The 15,748-nt window shown below is 32.4% G+C and overlaps 2 protein-coding genes across 3 annotated transcripts in view; both read right to left on the bottom strand.

Annotated features, from left to right (window-relative positions):
• Positions 1-9,488: 9,488 nt before the first annotated feature.
• LOC122526085 lies at positions 9,489-11,303 on the bottom strand. The gene is made up of 3 exons (XM_043649249.1): positions 11,084-11,303; positions 9,744-9,845; positions 9,489-9,645 (listed from the first exon to the last, which is right to left on the bottom strand). Exons 1-3 carry the CDS (start codon positions 11,148-11,150, stop codon positions 9,518-9,520), a joined length of 297 nt encoding a protein of 98 aa, XP_043505184.1. The 5' UTR covers positions 11,151-11,303; the 3' UTR covers positions 9,489-9,517.
• A 3,070-nt stretch (positions 11,304-14,373) lies between these two features.
• LOC122526084 (discoidin domain-containing receptor 2-like) overlaps positions 14,374-15,748 on the bottom strand; it is a 64,927-nt gene continuing 63,552 nt past the window's right edge. For both annotated transcript variants that reach the window (XM_043649247.1, XM_043649248.1), the window contains 3 exons: positions 15,473-15,710; positions 15,211-15,360; positions 14,374-15,093 (listed from right to left, as the gene is read on the bottom strand). In XM_043649247.1, coding sequence (XP_043505182.1) covers positions 14,944-15,093; positions 15,211-15,360; positions 15,473-15,710 — 538 coding nt within the window. In that variant the 3' untranslated portion in view covers positions 14,374-14,943. The remainder of the gene's footprint in view (positions 15,094-15,210; positions 15,361-15,472; positions 15,711-15,748) is intronic.

Raw genomic sequence — 15,748 nt, 5'->3', positions numbered from 1 at the left:
GTCTCTTGCTCAAGGCGAGAACGTTGGCTGCCCACCTCCGATCCCTTTCTCTTATCTTTTTTCACTTTCTCTCTCTCTCTCTCTCTCTTTCTCTTTATCTCTAACTTTTTATCTCTTTCTTTATCTCATTCCCGAGCGATCATCGCGGATAAAAAGTTATCCCCCCGAAGAATCAGCTTTTGAGAGTTTTTTGGCATTGACCAATAATCATCTTTGACGACAGCGTTTACGAATTCCTTGGGTTGATATAATGATTTATGGTTAATGTTATTAAGTTTATTTATCTTAAGGGGACGAGGGAGGGGTGTTAAATCTTTTGGATTATCGATCTGTATATAGATTTTGATGTCATAATATTAAATTATTATACGATTGAGATAAGTTTTTCGAATATAATTAATTCGTTAATGTTGTACGAAAAAGAAACGCGTTAAAATCTACAGACATTTGTCGTATTATTATTAGAAAATGGCAATTGTGATGACAATGTAATGTCATTTTCAAAGAGAAGAGGTAATCGAGAGGATTAATGTAAAAATAGAGGAAACATCGAAAAAGGATTTTTATCATGGAAAAGGAACTCCAATGATTCTTTTGTGTTGGTATATTGGATCTATCGAAGGGTGAATAGATGGGTGAGCATGTCCGTGATATCTTCTTGGTGTGTAGGCGTAAGCGTACTCGCGAGTTACAAAGAAGAAAAGAAAGACAGAGATAGGGAGATGGAAAAGAGAGAAAAATAAAGGAGAGAATGGTTAAGAGAGAATGTCTATGTATGTGTATGTATGTGTGAGAGAAAGAGAAAGAGAGAGAGAGAGAGATCAGAGGAATGAACGTACAAACGAACGAACGAACGAACCAACGAACGAACGGTCTTTCTCTTGGCCGCTTATGTGACCTCTGGTGGGTGTATGTTTAACCTTTTCGATGGTAGTCGACGAAGAGGAGAATATGGCCGGCGGGCCCCCCAGAAACGACGATCACCCACGCAAGCGAATGTAAATTACCGGAGGCTGTGAATCATTTTGAGAAGATCCCAGACGGACCCCGAGGTCCTTTTTCTTCGTCCTCGATGCCCCCCTTTTTTCTCTTTCCTCTCCTCCTTCTCCCGCCCCCTCCCCCCTCCACCCTCCACCTACTCTCTTCCTTTTCCTTTCTTCTTCTTCTTCTTCTTCTTGTCTTTGTCTCCCATTCTGGTACTTACGTAAGGTTGAGGAACGTTCCTTGAGAAAAACAGGCGGCTCCCATAGGTGGCCGTGGGACGTGCTTTAGGGCCCCCCAGTTCTTCCCTTCTTCCTTCCTTCCTTCTTTCCTTCTTTCCTTCCTTTTCTTTTCTTTTCTTTTGTTTTGTTTTTTTCTCTTGATCTTGACTCTCTTTGTCTTTCTCATTCTCATACGATCGAGTCCATACTCGTAGTAGGTAATGCTTATTAACTGCCTCGAGTGGTACGTGGTGGTGCCTTCAGAGAGAAAAATCAAAAACGAGCACCCGCGGGTGCAGAACGAGCAGCCCTTTTTTTCTTCCCCCACTCCCGTTTTCCATGAGATCTATCATACTTGCTTCTAGTCACGCTTCTTATACTCATACTTATTTTTCTTTTATTTCTCTTCCGCTTAAAGTTCGTTCGTTATTTCGATGATTTTATTTCATCATTTTATGGGATAATTATAATATAAAGATTTGATCATTTTATAATAATCAAAATTAGATTCGTTTTTTTCGTGTTAAGATAATTGTACATTTGTCTGAAAATTTTCGAATATATAATCTAATTGTTTATTTAAATGAATGTTGTAAAATAACGTGATTCGTTATAGATAACGATAGAATATCGTTTGAAAATCTGAAACTTATGCGTAATTTCAAGTGTCTTACCCTAAAGGGTTAAGGGAACAAGACAGAACAAAAGATTCGCGTAATTAGAAAGCACGAAAGACATTTCGCGGTGCGAAGATCGTTCGTACCGGAGTACCGGAGGAGTTACCAACGTGTAGTATTGCCTTCAGCTAAAGTGCAAGCCGTCATTCTTAAGCCGCCGCCGTAAATTCTCTTGGCCTCCTCGTTCGCTCGTGCGAGAGGTACTTTTTTATGGGACACCCCCGTTCGAGAGGGCTGAAGGAAGGTGAGCAGGAACCGGAGAGAGAGAGAGAGAGAGAAAGTCTACCTATTACGTTTTCCATTCCAACAAAATAATTTTTTATTCTACCAGAAACTTGGTTGACAGAGAAATTTATATTTTAATAATCTTATCGTATAATATTACATATTTTCACTCGAAATGATTCTCTTTAGCAACGATTAATTATGTCATTGTGATTGGTTCGCGTGATAATCCCCATAACTCGTATTTCAATGTGTTTTTTTTTTTAATTGAGCAAGAGAAAGTGAGAGAGAGATAGGAACAGTTTGAAGAAGAGGTTGTTGCTACAACTAATATTAATCTCTAAGTCATGCTTAATAATTATCAGATATATAGCGTTAGGTATTGCCATAAGATGTTAGATACGTTTAAACAACGTTAAGATACTTCAACGTCATTATATTAAACGAAACCTTCTAGAAATGATGCACTTTCTTTTATAAGATTAGTTTAAAAACGAACTTATCAAACAATTTTGAAAAATTACGATAAATTATATTTACAACGAGTTTTGGATAACGGTTTAAACGATAGAAATCATTTGTAACTGTTATTTATTATAATATACAAGTTTAGCTAAGTCATCTCGCGACATTTGATTAAAATATGATTTTCATTTTTTTTTAAACGTATAATATAATAAATATACTTCTCTGATTAAATTCTAATACGTTATACCTGTAATTAATGTTGACACACACAAAAGTTAGTTTCAATTTTTATTAGATAAAATAGAGTTGACTTTTGATGTTTAGTTCGTACGCGTGCACGAGAATTAAATGTGCGATGAACAAAGGCTCCTCCTTCTTTTACTTTCGGAGGATAAAGATGAAGAAGAAGAAGAAGAAGAAGAAGAAGAGGAGGAGGATGAGGAGGTGGTTGCGAAGGTGGTGGTGAGGGGAGTAGTGGTGGGGGGGAGAGTCAGGAGGGGTGAGTTAGTATCAGAAAGAAAGAAAAGGAAAGAAAGAGAAAGAGAAAGATAGAAACGGAAACGTTGTTAGAGTCGGGTTCGTCCTTCCGGCTCTCTCTCTCTCTCTCTCTCTCTCCCTCTCTTCCCCACCTCTTCTCTTTCCCCTTACTTCCCCCTTCCTCCTCTTTCTATCTCTTTCTTTCTTTCTTCCTTCCTTCGGCCAAAGTCTGCTTATAGGCAGGCAAGTCCTTAGGCGACTCGTGAAGATCGTGAAGATCGAGCGAGATGACTATGCACGACGAAGGTTATGTGTGCCCACGGTTAGTATAGTTTCGCGACTCGCGCCTCTACTTTTCTATCTCTCTCTTTTTCTTATTGCATTCTTCTTTTGGTTTATTTAAAAAAGAATTTAAAAATCCAAATAATTTTCTTTTGTCTCTTTTTTTTTTTTTTTTGACTCCAGACAATACTCACAATGATGTGATTTACTGTGAGAATAATCGAGGGGGATTAGGGGGGGGATACACGTAAATATGTTCTATTTATATATTTTTATTATAACGATTTATTTTTCATGTGATTTACCATGAGAATAATCGAGGGGTTAGGGGGACACGTAAATATTATGTAAATATTTATGGATTATAATTATAATGATTTATTATAGGTGATTATTGGTATTTAATGAATTTTAGATAATTTTTTCTAGATCAAAGATATATTCAATGTTTCATTACGGTTAATACATCTAACGTGAAATTGCAGTAAGTGTATGAGTAATTTTTATTTTGTTTTTTTTTTACTAATTAGATGTAATTAAAAGATGTTGTAGGATTCTAAAGTTCATCGGTTTTGAATACATATATTTATATATATATATATATATAATAGTTTGTAATATTAGTTTAACATCAACGAGGACAAAAATAACGAGGAAAGTATGCTAACAATGGTAAAAGATACGCAGGAAGTATATTCTTGTAATGGATAGAATATTTTAGCGTTATACCAAGTACGGATAATTCGTTATCTTTCTTTTTCTTACATATTTTTTCCTTGTCCCTTTCTCTCTCTCTCTCTCTATTTATTTTCTTTTTTCTTTTTTCTTTTTCGTTTACAAGTAACTAATAATAATTATTAAATTGCCTCGGGTCAAACGTATTTTTAGCGTGAGCAAACTTGACACGAATCCTCGTCGTATAGATGCACGCGTCATTTTCATACAATCTTTCGTGAAAATTGTTTTGTTAAACGCTTATCTTCTTTCAAAGTTAATTTTCGAACGAGTTTGAAGAACCATAATTAATCTCGACTCTAGTTAACCCCCCCTCAAAAAAAAATACTATTTGGAATTTAATTTTTACTTTTTATCTCTCTCATTCACATGTAAATTGAATTACTTAACTTATCAATCAAATCAAAATATCTAAATTAAATTGTATTTAGGATATGATATATTATTTTGTTAAAAAAGAAGGGCAAATATAGACAAATGTAAATTCGAATAATTTTCGATATCGAATTAATGAAATCAATCGTTTGATTTTATTTCAATCGTGAGCTTGAAATATAGTTGACAGTTTAAATAATATTTTTGTAAAATAATACAAATGTACAGTTATCGGATTCTTCTTAACACATAGAACTAAACTATAAGTCTACTTTCGAAGTTTTTCCTGAGCTGGTAGGGTTTCAGAACACGCGTGAACGTTCCTCGAGGGCATGACACTTGGTGGATATCGTCGAAGTAGAGAAAATTATATTTCGCTTGTCGTCGCTTCGCAAGAGAAACACGATAAGCTTGGACAACATGCGGTCATTACTTAGTCCTCTTTAATGAATCAATTTATTGGCGCACATAATTATTACACCGAGAGAGAGGGAGAGAGGGAGAGAGGGAAAGAGGGAGAACTGGTATAAGTTACTTGGCTCATACATATAACAACAATTTATCTTGGTTTCGCGAATGAGTCAGAGAAGTAGTATGCTTCTTTTACACATACATAGATATTTATTTATTTATACAAACTGTTTATGTCGTAAATTTTTATTTTTCAAAAGAAATAAACAAAAATAGTTTCAGTTAACTGTCAAATTTGTTTCTGTAAGAAATTTGTCTTAATTTCAAAATCGAACGATGACGAGTATACTTTCTTATTATTATTATTATTATTATTAATATTATAATATTAGGAAATAAAGCAAATATAAAATTAAGCATTTTTCTTGGCAGTGGTCCGATGAGTAACTCTACTAAATAAAATATTTATACGAGTTGATTATATGTTATAAATAAAATCTAAGTATTCTCAAAATGAAGAAAGTAAACTGATGAACATTAAAAAACTGAAAACTTCAATATAATCGGTTAACCTGTTATCTAACAATAATTTTTCGTTGTTTTCGATTTCACTACAAGTATGTTACTACGTTTTCTTAACTATTTAAGATTCAACTAACACAATCTATTTCGTAACGAGCATAGAAACACGAAACGTTTACGAGATTTGTTTCATTAAGATAATACAATTCGATTTAATCATAATCGAATGTAAAACGTATCTACATATATCTGTATATTATTGAACGAATTTCTATCGATCATATTTTTCCTAATTCAATATTCAATTATATTATAAATGTACATAATATTGCATAGAATACAAATGAGTGATTCGTTCGTAAATAAATAAAATAGTATAACATTGATTCTAGAGAAAAATGTTAAAAGATGGAAATACGTGAGAATACGTGCGAGAAAGTGTTGGTAAAAAAAAAATTAAAAGGAGAATAATAAAGAACAATAAAATACTTTTGATTTTTATGGGGATTCCTTAGGTCGTGCGAAATAACAGTTTAGTATTTTTCTTGTTCTTTGTTGTTGGTGTTGTTGTCGAATAATTCCGTACTCCCCCCACTACCTCCCCCCCATGAGATTTATTCGGCACGCGTCGAATGGAATTACCGGATTGATCGTCGATGACTTCCGTGATATTCAGGAACGTAATCGGTGGTGAAACGTTAGCGAAAAACGGTCGCCGTGTGCCGGTGGTACTTCATTAATATTTCATTTGGTTGCTTATCGTTACGAAGCCGCAACGCACGAGGGAAGCCTTAGGGCATCGTTACTCCCTCTAAGTAAGCGCACTAGAGTGCGCACGCGCGCGCGCGCGCACACGTCTCTTGAAAGAGGATAGGATATTTAGCCGGAGGTAAGAAGAGTGGCCGGGAACAACGCGAATAACAAATGTGTCTTATCGAAATTTCTTTCGAGAAAATATTTAAAAACCGTGGAAGAAAAAAGAATAGATGAAAATAAGAAGGAAAACATAATTTTGAGACCAAAATTATTAGAATGTAAATGATTAATTTGAATAATTATTGAGAATACGAGTAACGAATGTGTTTCTTTCATCGAAATTTTTTTATTCTAAAAAAAAAAACCAACGAAAATAGGATAATAATAAATAAAATTATTCGAATGTGTAAATAATATGTTTGAATTTTATTGATAATACGAGTAACGAATGTGTTTCTTTTATTTAGTGTTTTTATTTAATAGGATAATGATAAATAAAATTATTCGAATGTGTAAATAATATGTTTGAATTTTATTGATAATACGAGTAACGAATGTGTTTCTTTTATTTAGTGTTTTTATTTAATAGGATAATGATAAATAAAATTATTCGAATGTGTAAATAATATGTTTGAATTTTATTGAGAACACGAGAGTAACGAATGTTTTTATCGAACTTTTTGTTAAGAAAAATAAAAAGATAAAAAATATAATAGACAAATTCTGTTAGAATGAAATTGACAATTTAAATCTGTAGTTACATAAAATACGATCTGCAAGAGAGATCGTTGTTATAAATTATATCGATCAATTAGAATACCATCGCGATGCTAGTACAATAATTTATATAATTCATTGCATATAACGGTAAATTCAATTGACCTCGTTTCCGGGCCATTGCAATTGTCGTAATAAAACGTTGACTCGTTTGTAATTGATTGTCCAATCGGATCGAAGTAAAGGAGGGGAATTTTGACAAGGACAAGGACGATCTTATGTTTTCATGGTTACAGTCGTATATTATTTTTAGAAAAATCTGATAAGATTAATTATTACGAAATAAAATAATCAAACGACTGTTTATGACTGAAGTTATAAAAAATATTAATTTGATTCGATAAAAGAAAAAATATCCTGCATGTTTCGAAATGTATCTCAAATTTTCATGAAAATTGTTAACACTAGATTTACGAACTGTGCCAATTTGACTCATTAAAAATGTCATTATATGTGTAAAACTTAAATATTATATTCCTTCCCTCTACTGAACTACCTTCATTCAAACAAATATTTGTAAATCATTAAAAACTAACGAACAATAAAACATTCGTCAAAATCTAGTGTTAAACAAATAAGAAATTGTATGGAAAATCATAGAACACTAGAAAAAATCTTGGCGGTTGAATTATTAGAGGATCAACGGGGGTTGTTCGTTCGAGAATTGAACGAACGAGAGGAAGAAAGAGGAAAATAAAAAGAATAAGAAGAAACAGAAACAGAAGAAGAAGAAGAAGAAGAAGAAGAAGTGGAGGAGGAGAAATGGGTAAGGAAGAAAGAGCGTGGGTAACGGAAAGGAAAGATGGGTTGGGGGTGAGGAAGAATAGCCACAGGTCAGGTTGGAAAGGAGATAGAAAAAGAAGGTTTAAAAGGAGTGGAGAGGAGAGGAGAGGAGAAGAAAAGGAAGAGAAAGAGAAAGAGAAAGAGAAAGAGAAGAACACGGTATGGTGTTGCCCGAGGCATTGCAGAGCGCATCGTCTCGTTGGTTAGCCTCAGGGTAACGTAGTTTCTCTTTCTCTCTCTTCTCATAACCTTCCAGCATAGTGAGGAGGAGGTGGTGGTGGTGGAGGTGGTGGTGGAAGTGGAGGAAGAAGAGGAAGAAGAGAAGATCGCCGCTATCTCTCCTCGTTTCCGTGCCGGAGGCATGGCGACCGTGGCTCCCCACCGCACTCGCGATGGAATACACACCTCCACGTTTACCCTCGGGTTATTCTTCCTTCCATAGTTAGGGGTAGAGGGGTACAGGGGAAAGGGGGTAGCAGAGGGAAGAGAGACTGCATGATTCTGCTGCCGCTTCTTGGCCTCCGGGATAACCGAACGTCCTCTTCTTTTATGTACGTACACGAACTTCCCACACATACACACATACTTATGTATATATATAGTTATTCAAGTATATATATATATATATACGAGCTATCGGCGCGTTCGACTGCATTGCCTTGGGTGATCTTTCTCCTCGTTTTCTTCTTCTTCTTCTTCTTCTTGTTCTTTTTCAATCTTTTTCTCTTTTACTTTCTCTTCTTTTTCATCTCTCCTTCGTTTTCTTACTTGCTCTCTTTTATCTCAGGTTACTCCCGTTTCTGTTCTTCTTACCTTTCTCGTTCTCGAACCTTTCTCTCTTCGTTTTTTTTTTTTTTTTTATTATTTGTGTTTTCTTCTTCTTCTTCTTTTTATTTTTTATTATAATAGTTTTGTATTCTTCTATCTCGTTGTTTTGTTGTATTTTATTTTTCATTCACCTATGGTATAATATTTCAAGTTTCGATGATTTCTTCATAGTTCACTTGGAGTCAAGTTTACGATGGAGATTGTTTTTTTTTTTTTAATTATTACACGTATATATAATTTTCTATAATAATAACGGATAGATAATGATCGCGTTTGCTATTCTTGTCTCGCGAAGGATTTTTTTTTTTAACGAGTTATGTAACCGATGACAATTATTTTACGTGGACTCCGAGATTGATTAGGATGATTAGGTAGTATACATATATGTGTTTCGGTGAAGTATCATTAAGTTTTATTAACGTTATTTATTTAACATTCTTTTTTTTTTTCTTCTAACAAACATTAATCTCTACTATCAACGATATTATTTAAATATAAATATAAAATAATAGATATATCGCGGTCGAAGAAAAAACGTGTTGATTTGGAAGACCCATTTAAACGAACGAGTCACGCAAAAATGACTCGTTGTAAATCGAATCCCGTTATAATTGTAAAACCAGTCGGACTCGCTTTCATTTTGGCACACGATCGTGAACACGGCACGCGTCTCTGAATTTAACACGGAATTTCTTTCTCTACGTGTATATACACATGTGTGCGTATGCGGGTATGTGTATGCGTTATAATGATTATGCGTTTGTTGTGTACGAACCAATTACGAAAACTTTCACATATACACACGCACACACACACACAATTTCCCTTAGGGATTATTATTTAATTACATATATGTGTTTCGTATAATTACGTTCCAAGTGACCTGTTACAGATCGGTAAATGAAAAAAAGAAAATCCTGTGGTCGTTTCTCTTTTAGATTCGTTTCTTCTTCTTCTTCTTCTTCTTCTATTTTTGGAATTTTTCGTGGTGTATGAGATTTAAACTAAAACACAACATCGTTTATTTTTCGGACAATCGACAGCATTCTTTGCCCAAATATCGTCGTTGCAATCGTTCATACAAGCTCCATGAAAATGATTACAATGCGTTTTGTATTCGGATTTAACTGTAATCAAATATGTGTATAAGAAAATATTATTTATCAATGATATTATACATTTGTTAAACGATAGGAATAATAATTGAAAGAATTTTTATATTCACCTATACTGCAACATTTATTGCCATTGTCGCAAGATGCATCTTTTACCGTACTTTCGCATTTTTCCTCGGGCAAACAATTCTCCGGTGGACAATATTCCTGAGCTGTAAATAAATTCATTTCATTTTCTTTTTTTCACACATGTCACATATCATTCGAAACGTTGTTTCAATTATTCTTTCAAATGGTTTTAAAGTTTTCTTAAAATATCTTTTAAACGAAAACGAGGGGGGGTGGAGGGGAGGGGGTATTATATCGTCAATTGGAAATTGAAAATTGCACGGGAAAATTGAGAACGATATCGGAGAGGTTGTGACGAGGATGAAGAAAAGCGAAGAAAAGGAAGAAGGGTAACAGGAGATGAAAGTTTCTCGTTACCGGGGAAAAAAATTTCAATTTCTAGCGAGTATAAGAAGATACGAAAAGAAAGAAAGAAAGAAAGAAAGAGAGAGAGAGAGAGAGAGTGAGAGAAAAAGAAGAAATAAAAAGATTGTGTCGTTTCAAAATTAGTAATAGACAAAAAGTGACTTTTTTTTTCTATTACTCATATTGTTTGACAAACGAAAATAATATGAATACCGAAACATTATTTTTTACATATACATTTCAATAAAAAAAAACTACTGAAATATATATATATGAATATAAAGTATCATTCGTAATAGAAATTGAAATGGTTCGATAACAAATGAAGAAATATGAAACCGACACACTCGATCATTTAATATAATATTTAGAAGGATCATTTATCTCGTGATATAATATAAATAAATAAAGAATATAGATATTTTAATTTATACGTTTTAAATAATGAAACATACCTATACCAAATGAAAAAGTATGTTAGTACATTATTGACCAAACAACATTATATTCCTGTTTGCATACGAAACCAACTTATACGAATTTTTTTCAATAGAAAAATTGTTAAGTATGTATTACATTACGTTGACTGCTAAATCAATATTATTTCAGCCATGTAAAAGTATTAAAATGTTATCTATCAATTACAAATATCCTCTTGCTTGCATGTAACCAACTTATGTAATTATCAAAATAGAAAATAGTATAAGTTTGTATTACAATTAGATTCATACGGTATTTTCCTGTTGTCATTAACATATTCATAGAAAAAAACACGTACGAATTTATTAACCAACTTAATCAAATGATTGATTATATTTCATAATTAGCACGAATACATATATTTCTAATAATTTTAATCGAATTATTATTATCATTAATATATAGTTATATCATGAAAAACATATTAAGGTTTGTGTATATTAATTTGACGTGTGAAAAATGTGTTAATACGAGGAATAAATGGACAATGATTTACCTGTTAGATGTACTACAGCAACTATCAGGATCAAAAGAAGAGTTAATCGGAAATTGTAAGACTTCATTTTGTGTGTTGCGTACGAGTAGTGTGTCACACTCTGGCAGTCAACGTTTTAATGCTCTCGCTTTCCCACCTCGTGGGACTATATAAACGTATAAGATAACTGACTATCGCATACTACACGCGCGCGCATCAACGTTCCAATGAAAAAGTGAAAGAGTGACTGAGATAGAAATAGGGAAAGAGAAAGAACATAAATACATATATAATACACACACATACACACACATCTGTTTGACTTCTTTGTATTTTATTATCTCTCTCTCTCTCTCTCTGTTTCTCTCTCTTTTTATCTTTATCTTAATCTCTGTCAATATTTTTATATCTATTCCCTTTCTATAATATCTTCTTCTCGTAAAAACATTATCATATAATATAAACGTTTTGATCATTGTAAAAGCAAAGGATAATGCATTGATCTCTGTATGCAAGTATAGTACTTATACTTTTTAGTATCTTTTAAATCATTGTACGATAATATTTCTGAGATTGTTCGAGATTTTTTTTCTTCTTTTTTATATTTTACCCGATTATATTTGGAAATTTGGTTCAAATCTTTGAACCCGTGGTTTGTTATTTATTATTAACGATTAATTTGTTATCGTTTGTGTGAACGTTTTTCTTGTTCTTTTATTTTAATCTTTCTCACGTGTGACACGTGTTTTATTTTCAAGTTTGTTCGGATCAAGGTAATTGGGTATGAAGATTTGAAACGATGGTACTATGCCCATTTTTAAGATTGTTAATTGTTTTATTATTTATTTTATTTTATGATTAGTTTATTTGCCTCGGTATTCTTTAATGTTCAACGTTCATGATGGTTGCGATTAGACACTTTCTATATTTTCTTTTATTATTTTTTTATGGGGTTTTTATCGTAATATTTATCTTTATCTTATTTGAGATTAAAATGAATATAAACGTACGCGATAAAATGATTTCCAAGTAAATGAAGAGATTAAATAGTTATTTTTGTTATAAATCAGATGTCTCTTAGTTTCCTCTTTTCATCCAGTGTGTATCTATGGATTATGATAATTTCTTAGAATGATTATTATTTATTACTTTGCCAATGAAAAGAAAACATTTGAGATAATTTTTTCGGTTAAACAAAAAAAAATTCAATAAGGAAATCTCCGAAGTATATTCTTGAAACGGTTCTTCACCGTAGTAAAAACTGATAAAACTTATTTGAAATACTGATGCGTGCATATAGACACATAAATGAGTCATAGAATTGTACAAGGTAAAGAGAAAATGGGTAATTTACCGATGTTAATTGTTGTTCCTGTTGACGATGAGAAAAATTTATTTTATTATTTTAGTTCCTGCCATTTAGAAATATGTAATATCAAGTCTGGTGCATCATATAATTGCATACGATAACGTACGACATTGTATTCTCTGTTATTTGTTGTATCATTAGTTTTCCGACTAAAGTTTTGATAAGAATATGGACGATAAATGAGCATAAAATTACTCGCACATGTTCAATTATGCGTTTTATTAGATAGATACGTGCACACATATTTGTCCGAAGCATGGCAAATAAAAAACGAACGAATCAAGATATCAAGTAGAGGTCAAAGTTAAATGATTAATAAAAATCACGCGATGTTATCTTCTTTTTTTTCCTTTTTTTTTTTTTCCTTTTTATTTTTATTTCCTTTTCCGATAGAAATTAATTCGGTGCCTTTCTTGTTTTTTTTTTTTTATTTGAAAACAAATTTGATATATTTCTTTACGACATCGAATTAATTTCTGTACTTTAATATCGTTACATAGTTCTTTTTCTTTTTGTTTTTTTTTTTTTTGTTTTTTTTTTTTCAATTAATTTTATAAGGATCTCTGCGAAAAAAGTAGAGACAAGAAAGACGAGACGTGGCTTAATCTACATTTTTTATTAATTATCACTTAAAGTATAATAATTGTCATTGCTTTTTCTTTCACTGTGTGATTTTTTTTCCTTTTTTCTTTTTTTTTTTTTTTTTTTTTAAGTGTAAATGAAATGATAGAAGAAAATTGTACAGAATAAGAATTAGAATTAGAAGAAGAAGAAGAAGAAGAAGAAGAAGAAGAAGAGAAAGAAGATGAAAATGTAGAAGTAGATTTAGAAGAAGAAGAAGAAGAAGAAGAAAGAGCGTTCGGATAGCGGATTTCACATAAAGGCATAGCGTTTCTTATTTTTCTTTTCTTATCAACGTACTCCTCGTTTTTCGATTTACACGCTCATCAAATTTTCCTTCCTGGATATACATAATACATATATGATATAATAATAATAATAATAATAATAATACATACTAAAAAAAAATTATAAGTACACGTATTGCTGTGTTAAAAAAAAAAATAGGTCAAAAAATAAAAAAACAAACTTCTCGACGAAATAATTGTTTTAGTTATAAACAATGTTCTTAAATATATTCGATCGATTTCGATTAGATTATAAATGATTAAACGAAACGATAATAATTTTCGTATCACGTACGCACTTTCCTCGCTCTCGTTATTATTATTATTATTATTATTATTATTGCAATAATTATTATTTAAATAAAAACCCGATAATTTCGATCATCCGACTCTAACAAGCGTAGCACCGTAAAAATCTTCACGATTTCGATAGTTTAATTCGCTCATATTGTTTTAAATTATTTTTTTTCTTTTCTTTTTTTTTCTTTTCTTTTCATTTTTTTTCTTTCGTTTTGTTCTTAATATGTACAGTGTATAGACTTATCGTATAATCGTGATAACGTGCTCATTACACATTACCGATTTCACAATACTGTACACAATGAAATTTATGCTCGTGGTAGAAAGGAAATAATTCCAAGTGGCTGGGGGGAACGTTTTACGATTGTTTGAAATTTGATCGGTCGTTAGGATTTTTAAATTGTAACAACATTTACATTTAGATCGTAAAAAAGAAAACAATTCAAACAAATCAGAGAGGTGGGGAGGATTAATTTAATTAATTTAATTATACAAATATTGTGAAATATTTTAAACGAATTTAAAAGCATACGAATAAAATTTTGATTGCCAGTAAGAAGAAGAACAACAACAACAAAACAAATGATTTCAAGGAAGGATTTAAGTCATATTTGGAAAAAAGATAATGGCATTTAGTTATCAGGCCAAGATGAAGATTTTCAAGGAAAAAGTAATGATCCTAACAACTGTCTCCCACGTAGGAAAAATACATAAGTTTACCTGATATTTTTTTGTTTGTCCAATTTACACACATATTACGCATATACGCACAGCATACATACACACACGCACACAGGACACAGACACAGACACATGTACACGCACACACACACACACTGGCAGTCTCTCTCATTTGACACGTTTATCGTATTAACGCGAAACGTGTAGCTAATTGTTCGCAATCCAATCAGCAGCAAATAAACCGTTAGTTAGCGTTTACGGAAGTTCAGTTGACGGATCTAGAGCGATAGGTTAAGGTTAATGCGTTTTAGATCTATGACATTCTAACGCAAATACGCATTTCTTAGATCGTTTTTCTTTTTCTATTTCTTTTTCTTTTTTTTGCGTGTGTATTTTCGTCGATGAAAGTTCATTTCATACTGGAACATTAAAAAACGGGGAAAATGTTTTGTGCCGGTCGTGTACTTTTTCAAAGATTTCCTAAAGATTTTCACCTAACAATAAGTGCCGAAGCTCAAATGAAAGGTATGGCGAATACCGCGTTTCAGATTACTCATAGCCCCCCATCATCCGATAACGTTGTCATTCGATACTCGGAACAATTCGTTCATTGTTTATCGATGTTATGTGCCTGGTCGATAATCCGCAATTGTGTTTTTTAGGAAGGAATAAATATCTTTGAACGATGGTCTAGCTTCTTCGTCTCTTCTCCAACAGGAACACATCATTTTGTAAACGTCATCCGGACACATCGTTGGTTTTGGTAGAAATACCTACAAATAATCAAATTAGTTTTGTTTTTTAAATATTAAAAATATATATTATATATAGTGTTTTATATTTTATATGTTGAAAAATAAAAATAAATGAATAAAATAAAATAATAATACTTGTGATTCTTCCCCGTAATACATATGTTCGGCGTTTCTAATAACTTGTTCATTGGTAAGATGTTGGAATGGTTTTTCTCTAGCCAAACTCATAACTTCCCAAAGCGTGACTGCGAATGACCAGGTACTACTGGCACAGGTATACCTGTCCTAAAATAACAAGGGATGTATATTCGATTACGTTACTTTCGATATAATAACGGGGGAGAGTTTTGAGAAATGAAGGAAAAAAAAAAAGATAAATATATATATATTTCCTTACCAAGAGAATACTTTCCCATGGTAACCATCTGATCGGTGCTGGTGGTCTACCAGCACCAATGTCGCTGTAATCCTTCTTGTAAAGATCGCTGCACATTGCGATATCGGTAACTTTCACGGCGTAGGATCGGCCAACCAAGCAATTTCTGGCAGCCAGATCCTTGTGTACCAGATTCTTTGATTCGAGGTACCTCATACCCGAAGCTATTTGCGTACCCATGTATAGTAGACAGTTTTGACTACGGAGAGAAGAAAGTCATTTATTATTATATATTTT

The sequence above is a fragment of the Polistes fuscatus genome, unplaced genomic scaffold (genome assembly GCF_010416935.1).
Source record: "Polistes fuscatus isolate 324 unplaced genomic scaffold, CU_Pfus_HIC Scaffold10, whole genome shotgun sequence".
Classification (NCBI taxonomy): domain Eukaryota; kingdom Metazoa; phylum Arthropoda; class Insecta; order Hymenoptera; family Vespidae; genus Polistes; species Polistes fuscatus.
This window is presented reverse-complemented; position numbering and strand designations above follow the sequence as displayed.

Excerpts from the sequence above, each read along its gene's own strand:
- LOC122526085 (XM_043649249.1), bottom strand. The coding sequence starts at position 11,150 with ATGAAGTCTTACAATTTCCGATTAACTCTTCTTTTGATCCTGATAGTT. Across the intron at positions 9,846-11,083 it reads TGCTGTAGTACATCTAACAG|CTCAGGAATATTGTCCACCG; the intron begins GTAAATCATTGT and ends ATTTATTTACAG. Across the intron at positions 9,646-9,743 it reads CAATAAATGTTGCAGTATAG|TTAAATCCGAATACAAAACG; the intron begins GTGAATATAAAA and ends ATTTGATTACAG.